We start from the raw sequence: 18,593 nt of genomic DNA, 5'->3' as shown, positions 1-18,593 counted from the left end.
TTAAAGGCCCCAGTAATTAGCCCCACCCCCAGCCCAGCTCTGATTTGTTCCGCTACTGTGTTCAGTACTTACCTTTATATCATTTCAAGCTGGACTTGTACGACTTGAATTGCAATAGATAACTGGAAAAATTCGGGCATTCTAAAGCTTTTGACTGGTAGTGTATATATATATATATATATATATATATATATATATATATATATATATATATATATATATATATACAAATTACACTGTTATAAAGATGACCCACTACTATTGTGTGGATTTGAGCAACTCAGTGAGACTTACTTTAAAATAAAACCTTACTGTATTATTAGCCCTCTATTATTACATGTTGTACGTGAAAATGAGAGCAGTGACATGTGGTCTTGTACATTTTATTCATACGGTGTTGAGTTATGCAGGTTGATAAGCAATAGTCACACTACCCAAGTCCTCATTGTCAGTCCTCACTCCACCTTCCACACATTCAACCCATCTCAACCCCAACCTCCCAACACTAAGGACACTCACTGACAGTTTGTGAGGCATTTGTTCACCGACTGATGTGTGTGTGTGCACCGCATTACATCTGCTTGTCTCCAGCCTCACACACTGAGATAATGTGTATCTCTTCATATTCACAGGCCAACCCTCCCCCCATCATTGTCAACGCAGACTCACTAGATGCAGGTCCTTATGTAAGTAACTGTTCTCACTGTCTGTACACTAATTATATGTCCCGCTCATTCACACTTCCTGTGTGTGTGTGTGTGTTGATCTGTGGATGAAGAAAGCCTCTTCCTGCTTAGAGACATGCTATGTGCCATGTGGCCCGACATCCATTATCTTATTGACCCTGTCTTTTTATTGGGCTTTCTGCAGATTCTCATGTGTTGTCACACACACCAAATAAAGCAGAAGGAGGAGTCTTTATAGTCATTGTAGCATTTTTTTTTAGCCCTGTCTTTGATATATCTCAGCTTGTATATCTGCTCAATGTGGGTTCATCTTGAGCATTTATTCATTTTTGCCCATTGAATGTTCTTATAGACATATGGAACTCATGTCTACTGTTTTTTGACAGGTCAACGGCAGTGATGGGATGTATAAATATGAAGAGATCATCCTAGAGAGGGTGAGTTATAAAGGTTTCCATTACCTGTTTTTCCTCTTTGTTTTGATGCTTTTCCTTGCATTACTGATTTCCTTCCACCAGGTGGTAGCAGACAGCTCAGTTTTGACTCAGAGAGCCGGAATAACCTCCACAAAAATCTATATCTTTGGAAATGCATGAGACTCACTTGCATAAATATCTGTAGTTGTTACATCACTGCATTAAGAATGCCCTGTGTGCAGAGTCTCATGTGAATACGAAAGCATCACTGAGGTGTTGCAGTTTACATAACCATTAGTGCACATGTCATCAGCAGACGACAGAGATGTAAAGTGCTTCCCTGTTCACTTGTTCAGCAGGCACCGCTGCACTTGTCAGCAGCTGCTTCGCCTGTAGTAGCAGAACTATAGGTTTCTCTTCTCATTATTCCACCCACACAGAGATGCACCTTTGTATCTACAGTGAAAGCTTTGCAGACCCTTTACTCTAAGCGACATTTATGTATGCAGACAGCTTGAAAAGGCGATGCAAAGTAGCACTCTAAAGCAGGGCTCTTTGACTATATTTTCAGTTGTGACGGAACTTTAGGTATAAACATGTTGAGATTTAAAAGATTTCTGACAATGATGCAAAATGTATTAAAAACAATTTTGGTCATATCTGTGCCAAGCACATATTAAAATAAAATATGCCCAAAACATAAACAAATTTGGTGGGAAAAATCCCCAGTTTTTCTTCATCCTTTAAAGTTTGAAGACATTTTATACTGATTTTAACAACTTGCAGAATTGTATGTCCATAGGCATAGCATTTAAGTTCTGATGAAATTTTTGGCAACTTTTCTTTACTGTCATCAAAGGTGTTTTTGGTAGACCAAGTGATAGACCCCAGGAGTGCTGTGGTGAATTTGGGCCGCATGTAGCACGCAGACCACCATTTGAATGTCCCAGCTTTAAATGGCCTGTGGGTGTGCAACATTAGCTGGTGATGCCTAGAATACTCCAGAGCAGCACGGGGAAAGGCCTCAGCCTCCCTCTATCCTAAATTGTTGTGTCTGTTGCTCATTGATAATAGAACCAATTAAAATGAAGTCATTTCTCATCTATGGTGTTTTTTCGGCCCATGTGTCTCTAGCTGAGTCTGTCAGATGCATCCAGACTCACTCAGTCCAAATGGATCCTCCATCATCTCATAAACACATCTGGCAGGAGTTGACAAACATGTCCTACACAGAGTGGGGATCCTTGCAATAGAAATTATCACTTTAAATTCTTAATTCACAAAATTCACTTCTCTGTGAACAAATTTTTAGTAGTAATGCCAATTTTTGCCAAAGTCTTTGAATATAGCACTGTAATTTAATAGAATACACGACATTATCATCTGTCACACGTCAGCATCGGTTCAAATACTAACATCTGAAATGCCTGTAGAAATTCTCTGAAGCAGATTTCATCAATCACATGATGCCAATGCACTTAGGGTAAAGCCATATTGAAGTGACCTTGAGCCCTCTGTGTCCATCACTCTTATCTAAGTGCAGATGTGTGCATGCTGTTTATTGTGCCTTATTGAAATTGCCAATGATAACTTGTGTCTAGGGGAACTCTGGCCTGGGATTTAGCATTGCTGGAGGGATAGACAATCCCCACATTCCTGATGATCCGGGGATCTTTATCACCAAGATTATTCCTGGCGGAGCCGCAGCCATGGATGGACGGCTGGGGTATGTCCTCCTCATTTGCTTGTCACACAGATGTAACCTCTTTAATCCTATCTTTAACCGTCTCCTTTGTCATGTCCCACCAGACAGTGTGGGAGTTAGTGCGTCGTTCTGCCTGCATTCAATCTGTGTACCCTTCGTTCTTTGGTTATCCCCTTTTAAAACCAAATCAAAATAACAAATTAACAGTGTGGCTATTTTGTTTTACTGACTTAAAACCAAAATGGAAATACAGAAAAATTAAAAACCAGTTTTTCTGTTTTAAAATTCATTCTTCTGTTTTCATGATATTTGGATATTTACGAGAAAACTATGAACGAGAACTTCATGTTTTAAGGTCACTACACAGAGGTACCCACAGACTTTTACTCCCTGACAAAAAAAGGAGCAACGCATAAGTCACATTACTGATGAACTGGTGAATTGAAATGTTATTAATACATAAATAAATAAAGAAAAAGTATGTTACAAAAAACATGCACATGATATGTGATTAAAGGAATTTTAACATGCGGTATTATTGTCAGGGACTAGGCTGAGGATCACCTTCAGCTAGTGGGAGGGTCACATGTTCTGGGCGTTCCTGTCAGCACCACACCTGTAGTCAATCTGCTATAATCACATCACCTATATATATCCTGTCTGTGTGTATCTTCCTTGTTGGTCTGTTAGTCTTTCACGTCTGGTCCGTCCTACTCGTCAGTCTGGAGTCCAGGTCGGCCGCACACCCCAGGTTGAGGATCGCCCTGTTCCTCACGTCAGTCGGTGCTATATGTGGTTAAAATAAAGACTTTGTAACACAATCCTGCCTCTGAGTCCTGCAATTGGGTCCTGTCTGCTACCCGTGACAATTATAACATGCAAAACAAATATTTTTTACTGCTCTCAAAAAAGCTGTGTACAGTAATTGTTTTTGCCAAAGTGTCTAATGTGTCAAAAAAGCTCTAATATCTATTGTTCCTCACACCAGCCTCAGAGTCATCAGTTTATTTGGATACTGTTTGTACTGTAGCACTATTTGGTAAAGTTAGCAGATATTCACAGATTCGGGCTTCCAGCATCAATAACACTTTAATGAAACATCATCGACACACAAATTACACCTCTTTGCCATCGATGTGAGGTGGACAACATGATACATGATCATTTTTATCAAACACAGAGAAAAAAGTCTGATTAAAAGTAAGAGTAAAAGTCAGCTCCCGTCTGTGGGTCACTCAGTGTGGTGAGATTAAAACATGAAGCTCTCGTCCATAGTTTCCTCGTAAATATCCAAATATCACACAAACAGAAGATTTAACTTCAAAACAGAAAAACGCTGCTTATCTGTCTTTTTCTTTTTAACCACACTGTTTATTTGTTATTTTGATTTGGTTTTAAAACAGAATAACTAAAGAATGAAGGATACACAAATTCCCTTGCTTCCTCAAAGTTCTAGTTTTATGAAAAACCAAAGCTGGATCATGCAAAAATTATGATGCAAAGTGTTTTGTAGTTTTCAGATCATATGGCTGTTCCTTCCTATGTGCAGTGAATTCACTTTTTCTTTATGATTTTGGTCTCTAAAAAGTTTGCATTTTCTTTTTTTCACAGAGTTAGCGATTGTGTGCTGCGTGTGAATGATGTTGACGTGTCTGAGGTGGTGCACAGCCGGGCGGTGGAGGCTCTGAAGGAGGCGGGGCCTGTGGTGCGGCTGCTGGTTCGACGGAGGCAGGCTCCACCTGAGACAATCCTGGAGGTCAACCTATTGAAAGGGCCTAAAGGTTAGACATACACACGTACAGAGATTCATGATAATACGTGTGTTTCAGATGATCGCAAATTGAACAGCTAGTCCAGTTTGTGGTTTCTCACATAATTAAAACATACCATTACCTTTCTGTATGTGTTACCCTGCCAGGACTGGGATTCAGTATCGCTGGAGGAATCGGAAACCAGCATATCCCAGGAGACAACAGCATCTACATTACCAAGATCATAGAGGGAGGAGCTGCCCAAAAAGATGGACGACTGCAGACTGGAGATCGCCTGCTAGCTGTATGAGGATGCACCTCACTCTCACTCACCTCCCATCTCATGTTCAAACCACAATCAATTCAGACAAGTAAATTCTGTAGAAACAGACAAATCAATTCTGATATGTCAACAAAACCAGGGGCCTGGATAGTTTACAGGTAGTTTCAGAAACATTTAGAGCATATCCATGCCGTCAATTTTTTTCTAGTTTTGTTTTATTATTGTAAAATAAATTATATAAATTGTCACTTGCTAATTAAAGAGTAACTAAACTTCTTGTTTTGGCTGACCTTGCCACTAGGGAGGGAATAAAAACATGCCTTAATTATGGAAACACATTCTATACTTTATAATCTCCAAAGAACAATATATGCTATGCTGACTGCATACTCAATACTCACTATACCTCTCTATTCACAATTTTTTTAATCCAACCTACTTACTACAAATTGCAGTTCACAGGTGCTAGTTTTTATGGGGGGGCTAACAGTGACGTGAGAAGATACCAAAACGTCACAAGCTACTATTTTCAGCCAATAGCAACATTTTATTGTAATAGCTGGTTTTAACCCAGAGAAGGCAGTCACTCTTTTTACAACAAAATATGCCACATTCAAATATTTTGTGCGCTCAAAATATTGTCCTTGGGCAATACACTGAACCCTGAATTGCTCCCAATGGTTAGCTGGCTTCCTTGTAGCTTTGTCCCATTGGTGTTTGAATTAGCTCCATATTATTTTATCAACTGCCAGAATTCTTTTGAAGTCGATCAAGTATTTGTTATTTACACATTTTTTCCAAACTTGTTGTCAGTCAGAATACATTTGTCCCAACAAACACCCTTAACCAATTTTTGCATTCTATTGATTACAATTCACTATATTTTGTACCTATTTCATTCCTTGTTCTCTATTCAATTATTGGCAGAATAATTTTATTGGGGTTGATTAAACTAAAGTTATTAAGATTTGAGAAGGATGTGTACTTTTTGAGTGGCAGTTTTTTTCCAGGAAGAATAAATCTGCAGAAAATCAGAGCATTTGTCAAACCTGCTGCTTTTTTAGCACTACTTAACACACCAACATATCGCTCTGCTGCTGCACCGCGATGTGCCTAAAACTCATAATACCTTGTGGCTGTGAGTCATTGCTGTCTGTGTTGGCTTGTGGGATGACTGCCGTGATGCACAGTGTTGTCAAAGATGGAGGGCTTTCAGCTGTTGATAATACAATTTTTCCGCGAATCATCACTTTCAGGTGAACAACATCGTGCTGCAGGATGTGCGTCATGAGGAAGCTGTGGCTGCACTGAAGAACACCTCTGATATGGTTTACCTGAAGGTTGCTAAACCAGGACCTGTTCATCTGAATGACATGTATGCGCCTCCAGACTACTCCAGCAGTACGTATCTACCTCTTCTTACACCTGTGTTACAGCCAAACCTCCAAATTCCACTGTATGTGTAACTGCTTTGTATCTGCTGCGAAACCACAACTGAGTTTATGCATTTCCATTTAAGTCAATGTGCCAATTTCCACCTCAGGCGTAACTGCTCCATCATGCTGGAGCCCTCTGCAACAGATATGCAGCCCTTCTATTTTTGACGGATGCCGGAGCAGTGCCGCATAAATTTAACAAAGATGAGTCCGTGCGGGACAGGAAGAAGTGCTCAGACACATGATAAAATATCCGGTTTATTTGCGAAATAAAAAGTAGATCACATTTCCATCCATTTTTCGATCCGCTTGCTCCTTTTCAGTGTGGCGGAGGTCTGCTGGTGCCTATATCCAGCTTTCTTCAGGCACTAGGCGGGGGTGCACCCTGGACAGGGTGGCAGTGGATTGTATTTCACATATAAATATTGACATTACCTGTGGTTGAAGCACAATAATCTTCTTAAAAGTGGAAGATCTACAAGGCAGGGCTGGGTTGATTTATTTCTGCTCCTCTCAAATGACATATTGAACTGTTTGAATGGTTTTGTGGTTCTCTTTGTGTTGACTCCAACCCACTATATCACTTGATTAAGTGTGAAATAGTAGGATCTCCTGAGTCCTTGCTGCAATAGATACGCATCATAGATGGAGGCGGGGGGGATTGACGGACTGCAGACTGCGCTGCAGTTACGCAGCGGAGCAGTAACGGGGCAGTTGTGCATCCAGTGCAAATCCGGTGTAAAGTCCCAAACATACTCTACCAGTTTCTCCTCATAACTCGTCTTCATCTCTCCTGTTCTGTTTCACCAGACGGGTGAAATGCAGGTCGATGTAAAAAATACAGGGCGAGCAGTGTTTTGTGTGACACCAGGTATGAGGAGCAGACTCCGTGCGGTCGTGCGGACTACCTGAAAATACTGAATGACCAGTGGGCTCATCTATAAAGCTTGCTTACGTACAAAATGGGGTCTGAAAGTTTGGCATGTAATTTCCTAGCGCAAACATAATTTATAAGAATAAACATGCTGTGGGAGGGACTTCCGTTGAGCGATTGAAGATGGCAGCTTAGAAAACTCTTTTGGTCAATTTCATGAAAAAAGTCCCACTAAAACACAAAAATTGCTTCTACGCGAAGCCAACATGACCTAAAATGAGTGGGGTTCGAAGCAAGAAGGCTCTGGGGAAAAACAAAGATCACGACAAGAGAAAAGGAAAGCTAACAAAACCAACGTGGAAGAAATGGAGGCTGGAGGCCTCCGGTAAAGCTATCCAAAACTTAGCCAAAAGCATACAAGAACTGAAAACGGAACTTAAACAACAGGTGCCTGACTTCAAGAACAACTTTGGAAATTATATTAAACAGGAATTCAACAGTTTTAAGACGGAGATCAATCAAAAGCTGCAGAGTATCGCAGGAGATGTCCGTAACCACAGTACGAGGCTAACCGAAACAGAGCAGCGGTTGGATGAAAATGAGAAACTGAGCTAAAAGAGGCTCTGCTTTACTCTCTTTAACAACAGAGACTCTTACAAGCTAAAAGTTACGGACCTAGAAGGGAGGTCACGCCGTAACAACATCCGTATATACAACATTAAAGAAGGCACCGAGGGGACCTCAATGCTAATCTTTATCGACAACTTTTTAAAGACGGAGCTGACACTCGATAAGGACACGGATCTGCAAATCGAACGAGCACACCGGTCAATCGGCCCTAAACCACAAAACGAAGCACTCTCAATCCTGGTAAACTTTCAAAATACAATGCAAAATACTGGGCAAAGAAGATCACATGTGAGGGGAGGGTTAGGGGAGGTGAACAGAAAACTCCCATAATACAAAGAAATAAAGGCAATTCTCATGAACAAACAAATACGTTTCCAGACACAATACCCAGCCAAAATGCCGGCTGGGAGCAGAGGCTCACCCGCGGTGGACACTGAAACAGGAGAGACGGAGACTGCACGGAACGGGTCCGAGAGAATCAGAGATTTTCAGAGACAATAAATATGGACATTTAACGGTGTTACAAGGTACAATTTGAATGTTTTTACAAGGAATCTACCCCCAACCCACCACAATTAATCTTTATTATTGTTATTTTATTTTTTTCTTAATATCTTTTCCCATTGAGCCCAGGACATCTATAACAAAATCTGACCAGGAAGAGACAATGTGACTGTTCAGCTCAAGGAAAAAGAGACTTTGCTTGTAGCATAGAGGGAGCCCCTACTGGAGGTAGGACTGATTCTCCACTGGCAAAGGTGAAGGTTTGTGAAGATGGGAGGGCAGTGTAAGTCCCTGAGGTTGGAAGTCAACATGTTATTGTTTTTTATTGTTCATGTTAAGGTTCTTGTTAATATTGTTTGTTACTGTCACAGTCGATATGTCAATGATGCAGGAACAGGTCGAATGAAAAGTCAACTATTATGATGGGTTTCAGCAATTTCAGAATAGAAACTTGGAATGTGAATAGCCTAAATAACCCAGTGAAAAGGAGCAGAGTGATGTCAAAAATAAGAAAGGAAAAAAAATCTGATATTTTTTTTACAAGAAACACATCTCTCTCAGACATACTTGTCAAGTATCCCATTTTGGCCGTGAAACTCCCATATTTTACCCCTATTTCCCACCATCTTTTCCCGTAAATATCCCATATTTTAATGTAATAATAATTAAAATATGCTTTACTAAACTGAACGCCATCACTAGCCTCGCGAGAACTACCACCTGAAATGGCCTGGCTTGGTGGCAGTTCTCGCGAGATTAGTGCCAACAGTGGAACCCAGAAACTGGGAAACAACTCAGAAGAGAGATGATGAATGAATGAAGACATTCCGGCAAAAAGACAACAAAGAACTCGTGTAAATACGTTGTAAACTGTGACAGAGTTTACCTTCCTGCTTTCAAAAAGTGTTAAAGAATGTGAAATTAACAGTAAATATGCAACGTGTTGACTTGTATATAAACTGTAAGTATATTAAATAAACACATGTGCTTCATATACCCATTTATGTTTTTATTTAGGCTGTTTTATAATTTAGGAATCAGGGCTGGGCGACATATCGAGATTCAAGATGTATCAAGTTTTCTATTTTGGCGATATAGAAAACTATATTATTTCATATATGTATATATATATATATATATAATTTCTTTTCTAATTTTGGTTTCGTACAGTACCAAAATGAATTTGAAATCAAACTACTCGGATGCAGTGAAGTGTAGACTTTTAGCTTTAATTCAGTGAGTTGAACAAAAAGATTGCATAAAAATCTGAGGAACTAAAGCAATTTTTAAACACAATCCCATTTTTTTCAGGAGCTCAAAAGTAATTGGACAAACTAAATAACTGAAAACAAAATGTTCTTTTCTAATATTTGGTTGAAAGCTCTTTGATGGCAGTGACTGCCTGAAGTCTTCCTCCTTTTTTTAATGCTCTGCCAGGCCTTTACTGCAACAGCTTTCAGTTGCTATTTGTTTGTGGCCCTTTCTTTCTGAAGTTTAGTCTTAAACAGATGAAATCCATGCTCAATTGGGTTGAGATCCGGTGACTAACTTGGCCATTCAAGAATATTCCCCTTCTTTGTTTTAATAAAGTCCTGGGTTGCTTTGGCTGATGTTTTGGGTCATTGTTCATCTGTTTAATGAAACGCTGTCAAATCACTTTAGCTTAATTTGGCTGGATTTTAGCAGACACGTTGTTCTTGAACACCTTAGAATTCATCTGACTGGTTCTGTCCTGTGTTACATAATCAATAAACACCAGTGAACCAGTGCCGCTAGCCATGCTTGCCCAGCCACCACACTGCCAGCACCATGTTTTACACATGATATAGTATGCTTTGGATCATGTATTGTACCACGCCTTTTCCATACTTGGTTGATCTTAGTTTCATCTGTCCAAAGAATGTTGTTCCATAACTGTGCTGGCTTTTTTTTAGATGTTTTTTTTTAGCAAAGTCCAATCGAGCCTTTCTATTCTTGAGGCTTATGAGTGGCTTGCACCGTGCAGTCAACCCTCTGTATTTATTCTTATGCGGTCTTCTTTTTATGGGAGACTTGGACAGTGACACGCCTACCTCCTAGAGAGGGTTTTTAACTTGGTTGGCTGGTGTGAAGAGGTTTCTCTGGTTTCCCCAGGTCTTTTTGCGTTGCTAAGTTCAGCAGTGCTTTCTTTCTGTCTCAGAATGTACAAAACTCTAGATTTGGCCACCCCTGATATTGTAGCAATTTCAAGGATTGTTTTTTTCTGTTTTCTCAGCTTAAAGCTAGGGTAGGCAATTTTGGTTGAAATTGTCTCTATGTCCTGACAGAAATTAAGATCCTTTGTGCTCTGAAAACTGTAGCATCTGTAAACCTGTAATAACTTCGACCAATGACGTCTCCCAGTCTCCCTGCTCCTTCTCGATCCCTCGCATGCACGAGTTCACAAAGAAAGCGCGTCACCGCTGACAGAGTTAAAACAGAGTTTTTGGTCACATTTTTTAACGTATATAATGGTAAAGTTTATTGTTTACTTACTGCTGAATGAGACATGAGACAACAGAGTTTCTACACAATACAAGCGATGAGCTGAGCTCCACTTCTGCAGCATGTCAGTGAGACAGCCCACGGGGGTAGGGGGGAGGGCGGTAAAGGCGAAGCCATCAGGGTGGCTACATTCAAAATCATGCTAGCTTTTGAAAATCGCCAACCCTACCTTTAAGGATGGCTTGTGTTACCTGCATGGAGAGCTCCTTTGATCACATATTGTCTGTGCAGAAAAATCTTACAAATGCAAGCACCACACCTCAAATTAACTCCAGGCCTTTTATATGTTTCAATGGTAATGACATAACGAAGGAATTGCCCACAACTGCCCATGCAATGTCCAATTACTTTTAGTCCCTTTTAAAACAGGGTAGCACATGAACCTGAAACTCCTAAACCCTTCATCCACTTTGAATGTTGATACCCTCATATGAAAGCAGAGAGTCTGCATTTAATGCCCATGTCCATTATATCATCATAATTGGAATATGTGTCAATATACAGGTAACAAAACAAAACTTATGTCAGTGTCCAAATACATATGGACCTAACTGTATATACTGTATATATACATCTAAGTCATTCTATTCTAAATAAATAGAATTAGTCAGAAAGCTAATTTATGCCAGCCGTTTATGGTATCTGGTGCTAAACTGTGATTGTTGTGTATGCTCTTATAGATGACAGCAGCGTTGTCGCTCTCCTCTCCCTGTGTTAGTGCTGGTCGAAGATTGGCAGTCAGTGTTTATTAGCCACCCTGCATATTAGCCATTGCTACTCTGCTTGCTTGACCCCTCTGATTCTGCAGGATGGTCATGGTAATAATATTTATTAATAGTAATACATCAATTTTACATAGCTTTTTTTGGGGAGTCAAAGCCGCTTTACAGAATACAGAAAAATAAACAAGTAAAAAGAGAGGAGAAGGAAAAGCATGTTTGAAAAGGTGTGTTTTAAGGAGTGTTTTAAAGTTCTGAGACTGCATTCTTGATTGGTTGTGGGAGTAAGTCCCAGAGGGCGCTGGCTGCCACAGCAAAGGCTCAGTCTCCCAAGGTTTGGTGCTTCGTGCCGGTGAACGTTGTGAGGAGGTTGGCGTAGGCAGAGGGAAGGTGGCGGGTGGGACAGTGTTGATGGAGGAGCTTGGTGAGGGCATGGAGGGACTTGTAGGTGAGGAGGAGGAGCTTGTAGTGAATGCATTATTGCATGGGGAGGCAGTGGACATGTTGGAGGATAGGGGTGTGTGAGAAGACAGGCAGCAGAGTTCTGGATGTATTGTAGTATGTGTGAGTGAGTGAGTGAGTGGTGGTGAGTCCATAAAGAAGGCTATTGCAATAATTGAGTCTGGAGGTGATGAAGATGGAGGCAGGTATTTTTATTTCAGGCGATATGACTAGTGCCCCTCTTGCCTCAGCCCTGGAGCATTTGCAGGAGTATTAATTGTAGCTTTATGCCCTGGCTATTAAAGACTGCCAGACTAGCCCCTAACCCAGCCAATCGGCCCTGATGCAGTTGACCTCAGCCCAACATTGGCACCAGCTTACAGCAGAGCTCAAACAGATGGAGTCTGTCTTATTGTCCCTCCAAGCTAGGTCGATTACTGGGAGTATTGACAATTTTCCTCCGATGCAGACAGCTCTTTGCAAGAATGATATTATGTCGATGGCAGCTTCAGACACTGAGTTTGAGTAGCCTGGTGCAGTGACCCAGAAAGCAGCTTTTTCTCATCACACTGAGGGGAATCCCGGGGGGCAATCTCATTTTAATATGACTTACGTATGTAAATGCAGTGTGGACAGGAAGGGGGCACGTGTGAGCTTGCATCGACACTGATTCAGATGTTCAAAGGATAGGTGCATGCAAATGCCTGTCTCTGGATTGAGACGTACGCTTATTTCACGCCATTTTTTGTCTTTGTACATGAGGTCCCTGGATTGTTTGCTGAAATCTATTGTTGATCTGAATATCACCCTTCTCATCAGTGTCAACAAGTTATCTGTTCCTTGATCAATCTGAAATTAATGGTAACATCTGTCACTATTAACAGTGAAAAGGACAGTTTATACCTGTTGATGTTATGTACCTGTAGATGTGATGCAAATTATTGCATTCTGAAGGATCTTGTGAAAAACGACAAAATTAACTTGTTTTAAACTTTAATGATAACAAACCACTTTGCATTACTTATAACTCCTGTTTATTATTTTCATGAGACAAAGTAATTTATCAAACTCATGGAAATTCAACATATTCTAGGCAGTTTGGTAAATGTCATCTGATTCTCCAAATATGAATGAAAGGCAGAATAGTTTTTTTAAAGTTGCTGCCTGACTGGCTTATATTTGGTTGCATTGCTATTTGAAAAAAACTGTGACAATGAAAATTGTTTTACAAGAGTGTGTATTTTCATCTAACTTCTGTGTTTAATAAAATGTCAGAAGGAACTATTACCCCCCCCCCCCGGCATCTTGACTTCATAAAATTTGGCACACTTTTGATTACCCCCGCTCTACTCAATAGGTGGGTGCATGTAGTACTCCTCATGACCTTGTTGGTATAGGGTAACCTGTGCTTGAAGCACCACCTCTGGTGGTCAGGAAGGATGAAATAGAACATATTCTAAGGGTGTACTAACACTGGCAACCAGGGCCGTTCCTAACCAGCTCTGTGCATGTGTGAAACCATGGGGGACCATTGTCCGGCCTGCGTAGGTGTGAACTGCACTGCAGGGGGGGGGTAACGGCCCGATGGTCCTGCTGGAAGAGGTGGGTCAAACAGCGTGCCAGACTGGCACGGTGGGCCGCGCATGCGCACACACAACTCGACTCTACCCGCACGCAAAACGTGATGATGTTGGTCCCGTAAAGCACGACGCTTTACGGCACATAAACTTTCGCGGTGACCGTCAGGACTTCTTTTTGCTCAGCCGACAGCGGGACAGTAACGGAGTGTAGCAGCTCATCATCGGGTCTGGTTATTTCCTAGGATATAAATATACATATAAACACATATTACTGGTATATTAACCCCTATGAACCAAAAAATATGGAAATGGGACATTTTACTGCTGCAAATGTGTAACATATTACTGGTATTTTGTTGACAGGACACGTGGTTGGCTATTAGATAACCCAGAAAAAAATGGAAATTGGACATTGTACTGCTGCTAATGTATATATACAGTACATACATATATATATATATATATATATATATATATGTCTATATACAGTAGGTATATATATATGGTGTTTCAGTGTTTGGGACACATACTCACAAACTCTGTAGAATCACAACAAACAAAGTGTCTTGGGGAGCAAAGTGTAGTGTATTAATTTATTTATCCAAATGTAACCAAAAACAGAACACCACAAATACAAGCCCAAACAAATGAAAGGGTAATACTTTGCCAAACAAAAATCAATAAGCCAAAAATAAAGTGCAACCTTTTGCAAAATTTAACATGAACCTTAAAAACAAAACAACATTTAAACATTGGGAGTACAAGGATGGGGAACAAGAACAAGACTGGAACAAGACTGCAAAATGTTGCAACTATTTTTATTTTTTTTAAATCTAATTTTAGTTCTCTTCTTAGGCGGTGTCATGTTAGTGCACTTGTGGCAATACCAATTTTCAGTATGTGGAGTTCCTGGGAGTCCTGCACAACTATAATGAATTGCTCGGAAATTTACATTTGTCCTGTTCTCAAATACATTTGCAGCAGTAAAATGTCCCATTTCCATATTCTTTGGTTTATATGCGTTAATATACCAGTAATGTGTTTATATGCTTGTTTATACCCTCAAAATTACAATGGAATTCTGGGTTTTACTCGAACCCCTCATCATCACGTCTCTGTAGAAGAAAATTCACTAATTCACAATTTAAATATACTATTTCTACCTTTGTTTTTCTGTTTGCATGTCATTTGCTCTGTATTTAATAAAATTCTTTCTCTAACAGTTGGCTAAATCTACACATTTATACTGTGTATATAATGCACATGCAGGATGATGTGTCAGTAAAATTAGCTGTAAACACATTTTTTAGAACTAAATATAATATTTTTTTTAATTTGTAAACTATTCACTGGAAGCTTCTCTGGTGGCATGTGCAGTGGTTATTATTATTATTATTATTGTATGAAGCCAACATTACTGCAGTCCTGCACATCATTGTTGTCCTGTTAAAGTATCTTAAAAACAATCTGAAATTAGTGGTAACTCAGGTAAATCACCTTTATTATGCATTATAACAATCTGTTCTTGAAACATTTATAAACCTTCCTTAAGTATCTAAATTATTGAAACAATGAAAAACATCACATAGAAAATAAAATTACAGAACATTAAATAATAATTTAATATACATTTCAATAAATAAGTACATCCCATGGTCCCATGTTGACTCTGAGCTTTATTCTGTCTGTTGTCTGTGGAAGTGATGGGTCTAGACCAGATGACCAACACTGGCTGTAAATAGCAACTACTTATCTTTCATAAACTGGTTGAATTTCTCCGATAGAGCAAATATGAGCAGAGTTACGATCATTTAAATTAACGTGTTGCGTTCAGGGGCCCTGAGAAACCCAGTCTGTTCCTATAATCCAGCCGTGAAAAGAGCACATGTCTGGGTAAATCTTGACGTATGTTACCCTACGCAACAGCAAACCCAGAATCGCATAATGGTGACGTAATGCCATACGTCTGTGTCATAAATTAATGTTAATGACACCATCTTGTGCATTCACAGGCAAGTATTATACTAACAAAGTCACATGTGACCCAGTAAGGCTATACCTTACCTGAGGCAGAGTTTCTTCAGAAACATATTCACTGAACATGAGGATCCCGAATGACTGACCGCTCTGGCAGTCATCCACGATTACAAAAGTCTTTAAAAACCACAGCTTTGAGATTACGATTTATAAATCAGGGTCCATATAAGCATATTCTGTTTAGAGAATCAAGTTCTGTCTTTTCTTGAGCTGTTTTCAGATTTTTATCTTGGATCACTGTGCTCTAAAACTGTGATACCTAGACACCCACATAGTGAGCACAGTGAATGTTTAAACACACACACACAAGCATGCACACTCACACACACACAGCAACAACAAGCGCGGCTCTTTGCCTCCTACTGAGTGTGGATGGTTTCTCACATCCCACCTGCTCATGAAAGCCCACTGCTGAGCCACAGTATCTCAAATTTCCATATAACAGTGATTTAGTGTTAGAATTTACCTTTGTATGTATTTTGGAACTTGGTTTAAATAAGCCCCATATGGATGATTTCACCTTACCCTGACATCAGAGTTAGATGATTGGGATTTGAAATACGACTGTCAGCACTTTTGGGGTCAACATCCCCTATGGGAGGATACTTACAATTGTTTTGATTGCTAACAAGCATTGTTCAAAACGCGTAAAACACAGTCTGTAAAACTCTCAGTCCATGTGGACTAAACTAAACTTTTCATTGCTTTCACACAAAATGCATTCAGTGACCACAGTCACCAAAAATCATATGAACTCTTTTCTCAATCACCAGTTTACCACCTGCTAAACACTATACTTTTACAGCACATTTTTAAAATGGTAACACACTTTGTTCAAAACAGTTCAAAATACAAAATAAACAGAATGATGGGGGGAAACATGGAGAATGTCTGTTGCAGCCACCTTAAAATCTATTGAAAGTTATATCAAAATATTGGCTAAAAAAAAGTAAATAAAAGAATTTTGCAATTCCAAACACAGCTGAGTGTAGTTGTCAGCTGAAAACCGATTCAGGTGATCTGTGTTTGGCCTCATTAGAAACAAAGGAGTGGCTCAAAGTATGGATCAAAGAGCAATGGGTGAGGTTGGTAGAGAGAGAAGAGCAGCCAGGAGAGGGAGAGGAAGACCACATTCTGATTTCTGAGATTTTGCATTTTTCTGTTTAGCGTAATCTTTATATTGTTTGTAAGGTCCTAAAGTACTTGTGCAAAAGCACAAATGTTCTTGATAACTGATTCAGTCTTGTTGTACAGCATAGCATATACAATCATTTAGAACCATCAAAGTGCAAACAATTTATTTTATAACAAAATACTGATTTACCTGGCAAAAAACATTAAAACTTCAAAAACAAGATGTATTTTATGTAATGCTCTTTGTTGTTAGTGTTTCGTAGTTCAGTGTGCTCAGAGTGACACTGTGTCACTTTCCAAAGTGAGACTATTGGCTAGTGTTGTGGTTAAATGAGCTTCACATGTGTTTTGTTGGTGAGAAACACTTTTGGGGATGAGATTGAGCTGAAATGGTCCAGCTGAGATGGACAGGCAGACTGTGTTAAGAGTTTTTTAAAACCTCATTGTTTTTCTCATACAAAGAACATATTTACGTTTGTTTCAGTGGTAAGCCCACTTTTATTAACAAACAACTGTTAATGTCAACATCAGATCAGTGCACGGGGAAGCAAGCAAATGTCAAACACAAACAGGGGCACAGTGCGTGCAAGAGACCCATGCATACAGTATATATATATATATAATCTATGTATCAAAGATAAGGATAATCCATGTTCTTGTGCAGAAAAAGGATTGTTTTAACAGTGGATGCTTCATAATTGTCCTCCTCTGCCCATTGCTCCTGCCTGCAGTGCTGACCCTGCTCTCACTTCTACAGCTGCTGCAGCAGAAAAGAAAGAGCCCTGTGCGCAAAGGACATTATGTGTCCATCCAGTACCGTTGGGCTTCGTACGGGTATCCATCCTCTAGTCACAGTATCAGCTGCGCTTCTTTTTTTTTTTTTTTTTTTTTCTCTTGTCTGCACATTCTGTCGAAGGTTAACACTACAAGAAGTGCAATCTTTTAACAGCAATGCATATTTTGTTATTGCAATTAAATAAATTTATTTATTTCATTGCATAATTGTGACCATCACCAGCCCTCCCTAGGGAAGGGTAAGAAATACTTTATTAAAGGGAGGATGTAAAAAAAGAGAGGGCAGTGTTACACCAAGGTGAGGGGTTGGAGAGGGGTGGGGAAGTTAACAGGGAAGAGGAATACAAGATAGGAAATGGAATGGGTGGGGAGTAGTCGATAGATTTCAAGTGATGCGATGTGAAATTGTGGTTGTGTATATTGTGCTTATTGTTGAGTTATCAAGCCAGTTTGGTGACCAGTGTGCGGCTTAGGAATAATGGTGGTGGCTGTGAGCAGAGGAAGAAGTGAGTGGAAATTCCATAAAACAGGTATTTGGGAACAACGTGTCTGTGGTTGAGCCCAGTATGAGTGTTATCCCACAGCCCAAGGCCAGTGCATCCATGACAAATGTATTTCCAAGAACCGCCACTGCAAAACCCACGAGCCGCCCCTGGGCCCCGGAAGCAGCCAGGCCAGCAGCAAGAGCTGGCAATCCGGGGGCCCCCGGCGACCACCACACGGCCAAGCAGCCCCCCGAACGCCCCCAAGATCCCAAACCGAGAGGCAACCATCGCCCCCCCCATACACACCCGAGAAAGCCCCAAGGAGCCAAGGACCCAGCGCACCACGCCACCAATCCAACCCCCAACCCCCAGACCCCCCACCCCATCCCCCCCCACACCCCCCACACCCCCGCGCCCAACCCCCCGAGGGGAGGGCCCAGAGAGCTCCCCGCCCGAGACCCCAGCGGAGGAGCCGAAGCCCACGCCCAGCAGACGACCAGAGCCACGCCGAACGGGCAGCCGGCGGGCACCCGCCGCCGGGCCCAGAGCCAGCAGGGACCCGACCCCAGGCCAGAGGGACCCGGAACGGACGCA

General features: G+C 40.7%; 1 protein-coding gene across 1 annotated transcript in view; it reads left to right on the top strand.

Annotated features, from left to right (window-relative positions):
• Positions 1-18,593, top strand: part of dlg3 (discs, large homolog 3 (Drosophila)) — a 197,755-nt gene that overhangs the window by 123,705 nt on the left and 55,457 nt on the right. Inside the window, 6 exon segments of the mRNA XM_028458760.1 lie at positions 633-686; positions 1,073-1,123; positions 2,704-2,828; positions 4,419-4,588; positions 4,726-4,862; positions 6,098-6,242. Coding sequence (XP_028314561.1) covers positions 633-686; positions 1,073-1,123; positions 2,704-2,828; positions 4,419-4,588; positions 4,726-4,862; positions 6,098-6,242 — 682 coding nt within the window.

The sequence above is a fragment of the Gouania willdenowi genome, chromosome 10 (genome assembly GCF_900634775.1).
Source record: "Gouania willdenowi chromosome 10, fGouWil2.1, whole genome shotgun sequence".
Lineage (NCBI taxonomy): Eukaryota > Metazoa > Chordata > Actinopteri > Blenniiformes > Gobiesocidae > Gouania > Gouania willdenowi.
This window is presented reverse-complemented; position numbering and strand designations above follow the sequence as displayed.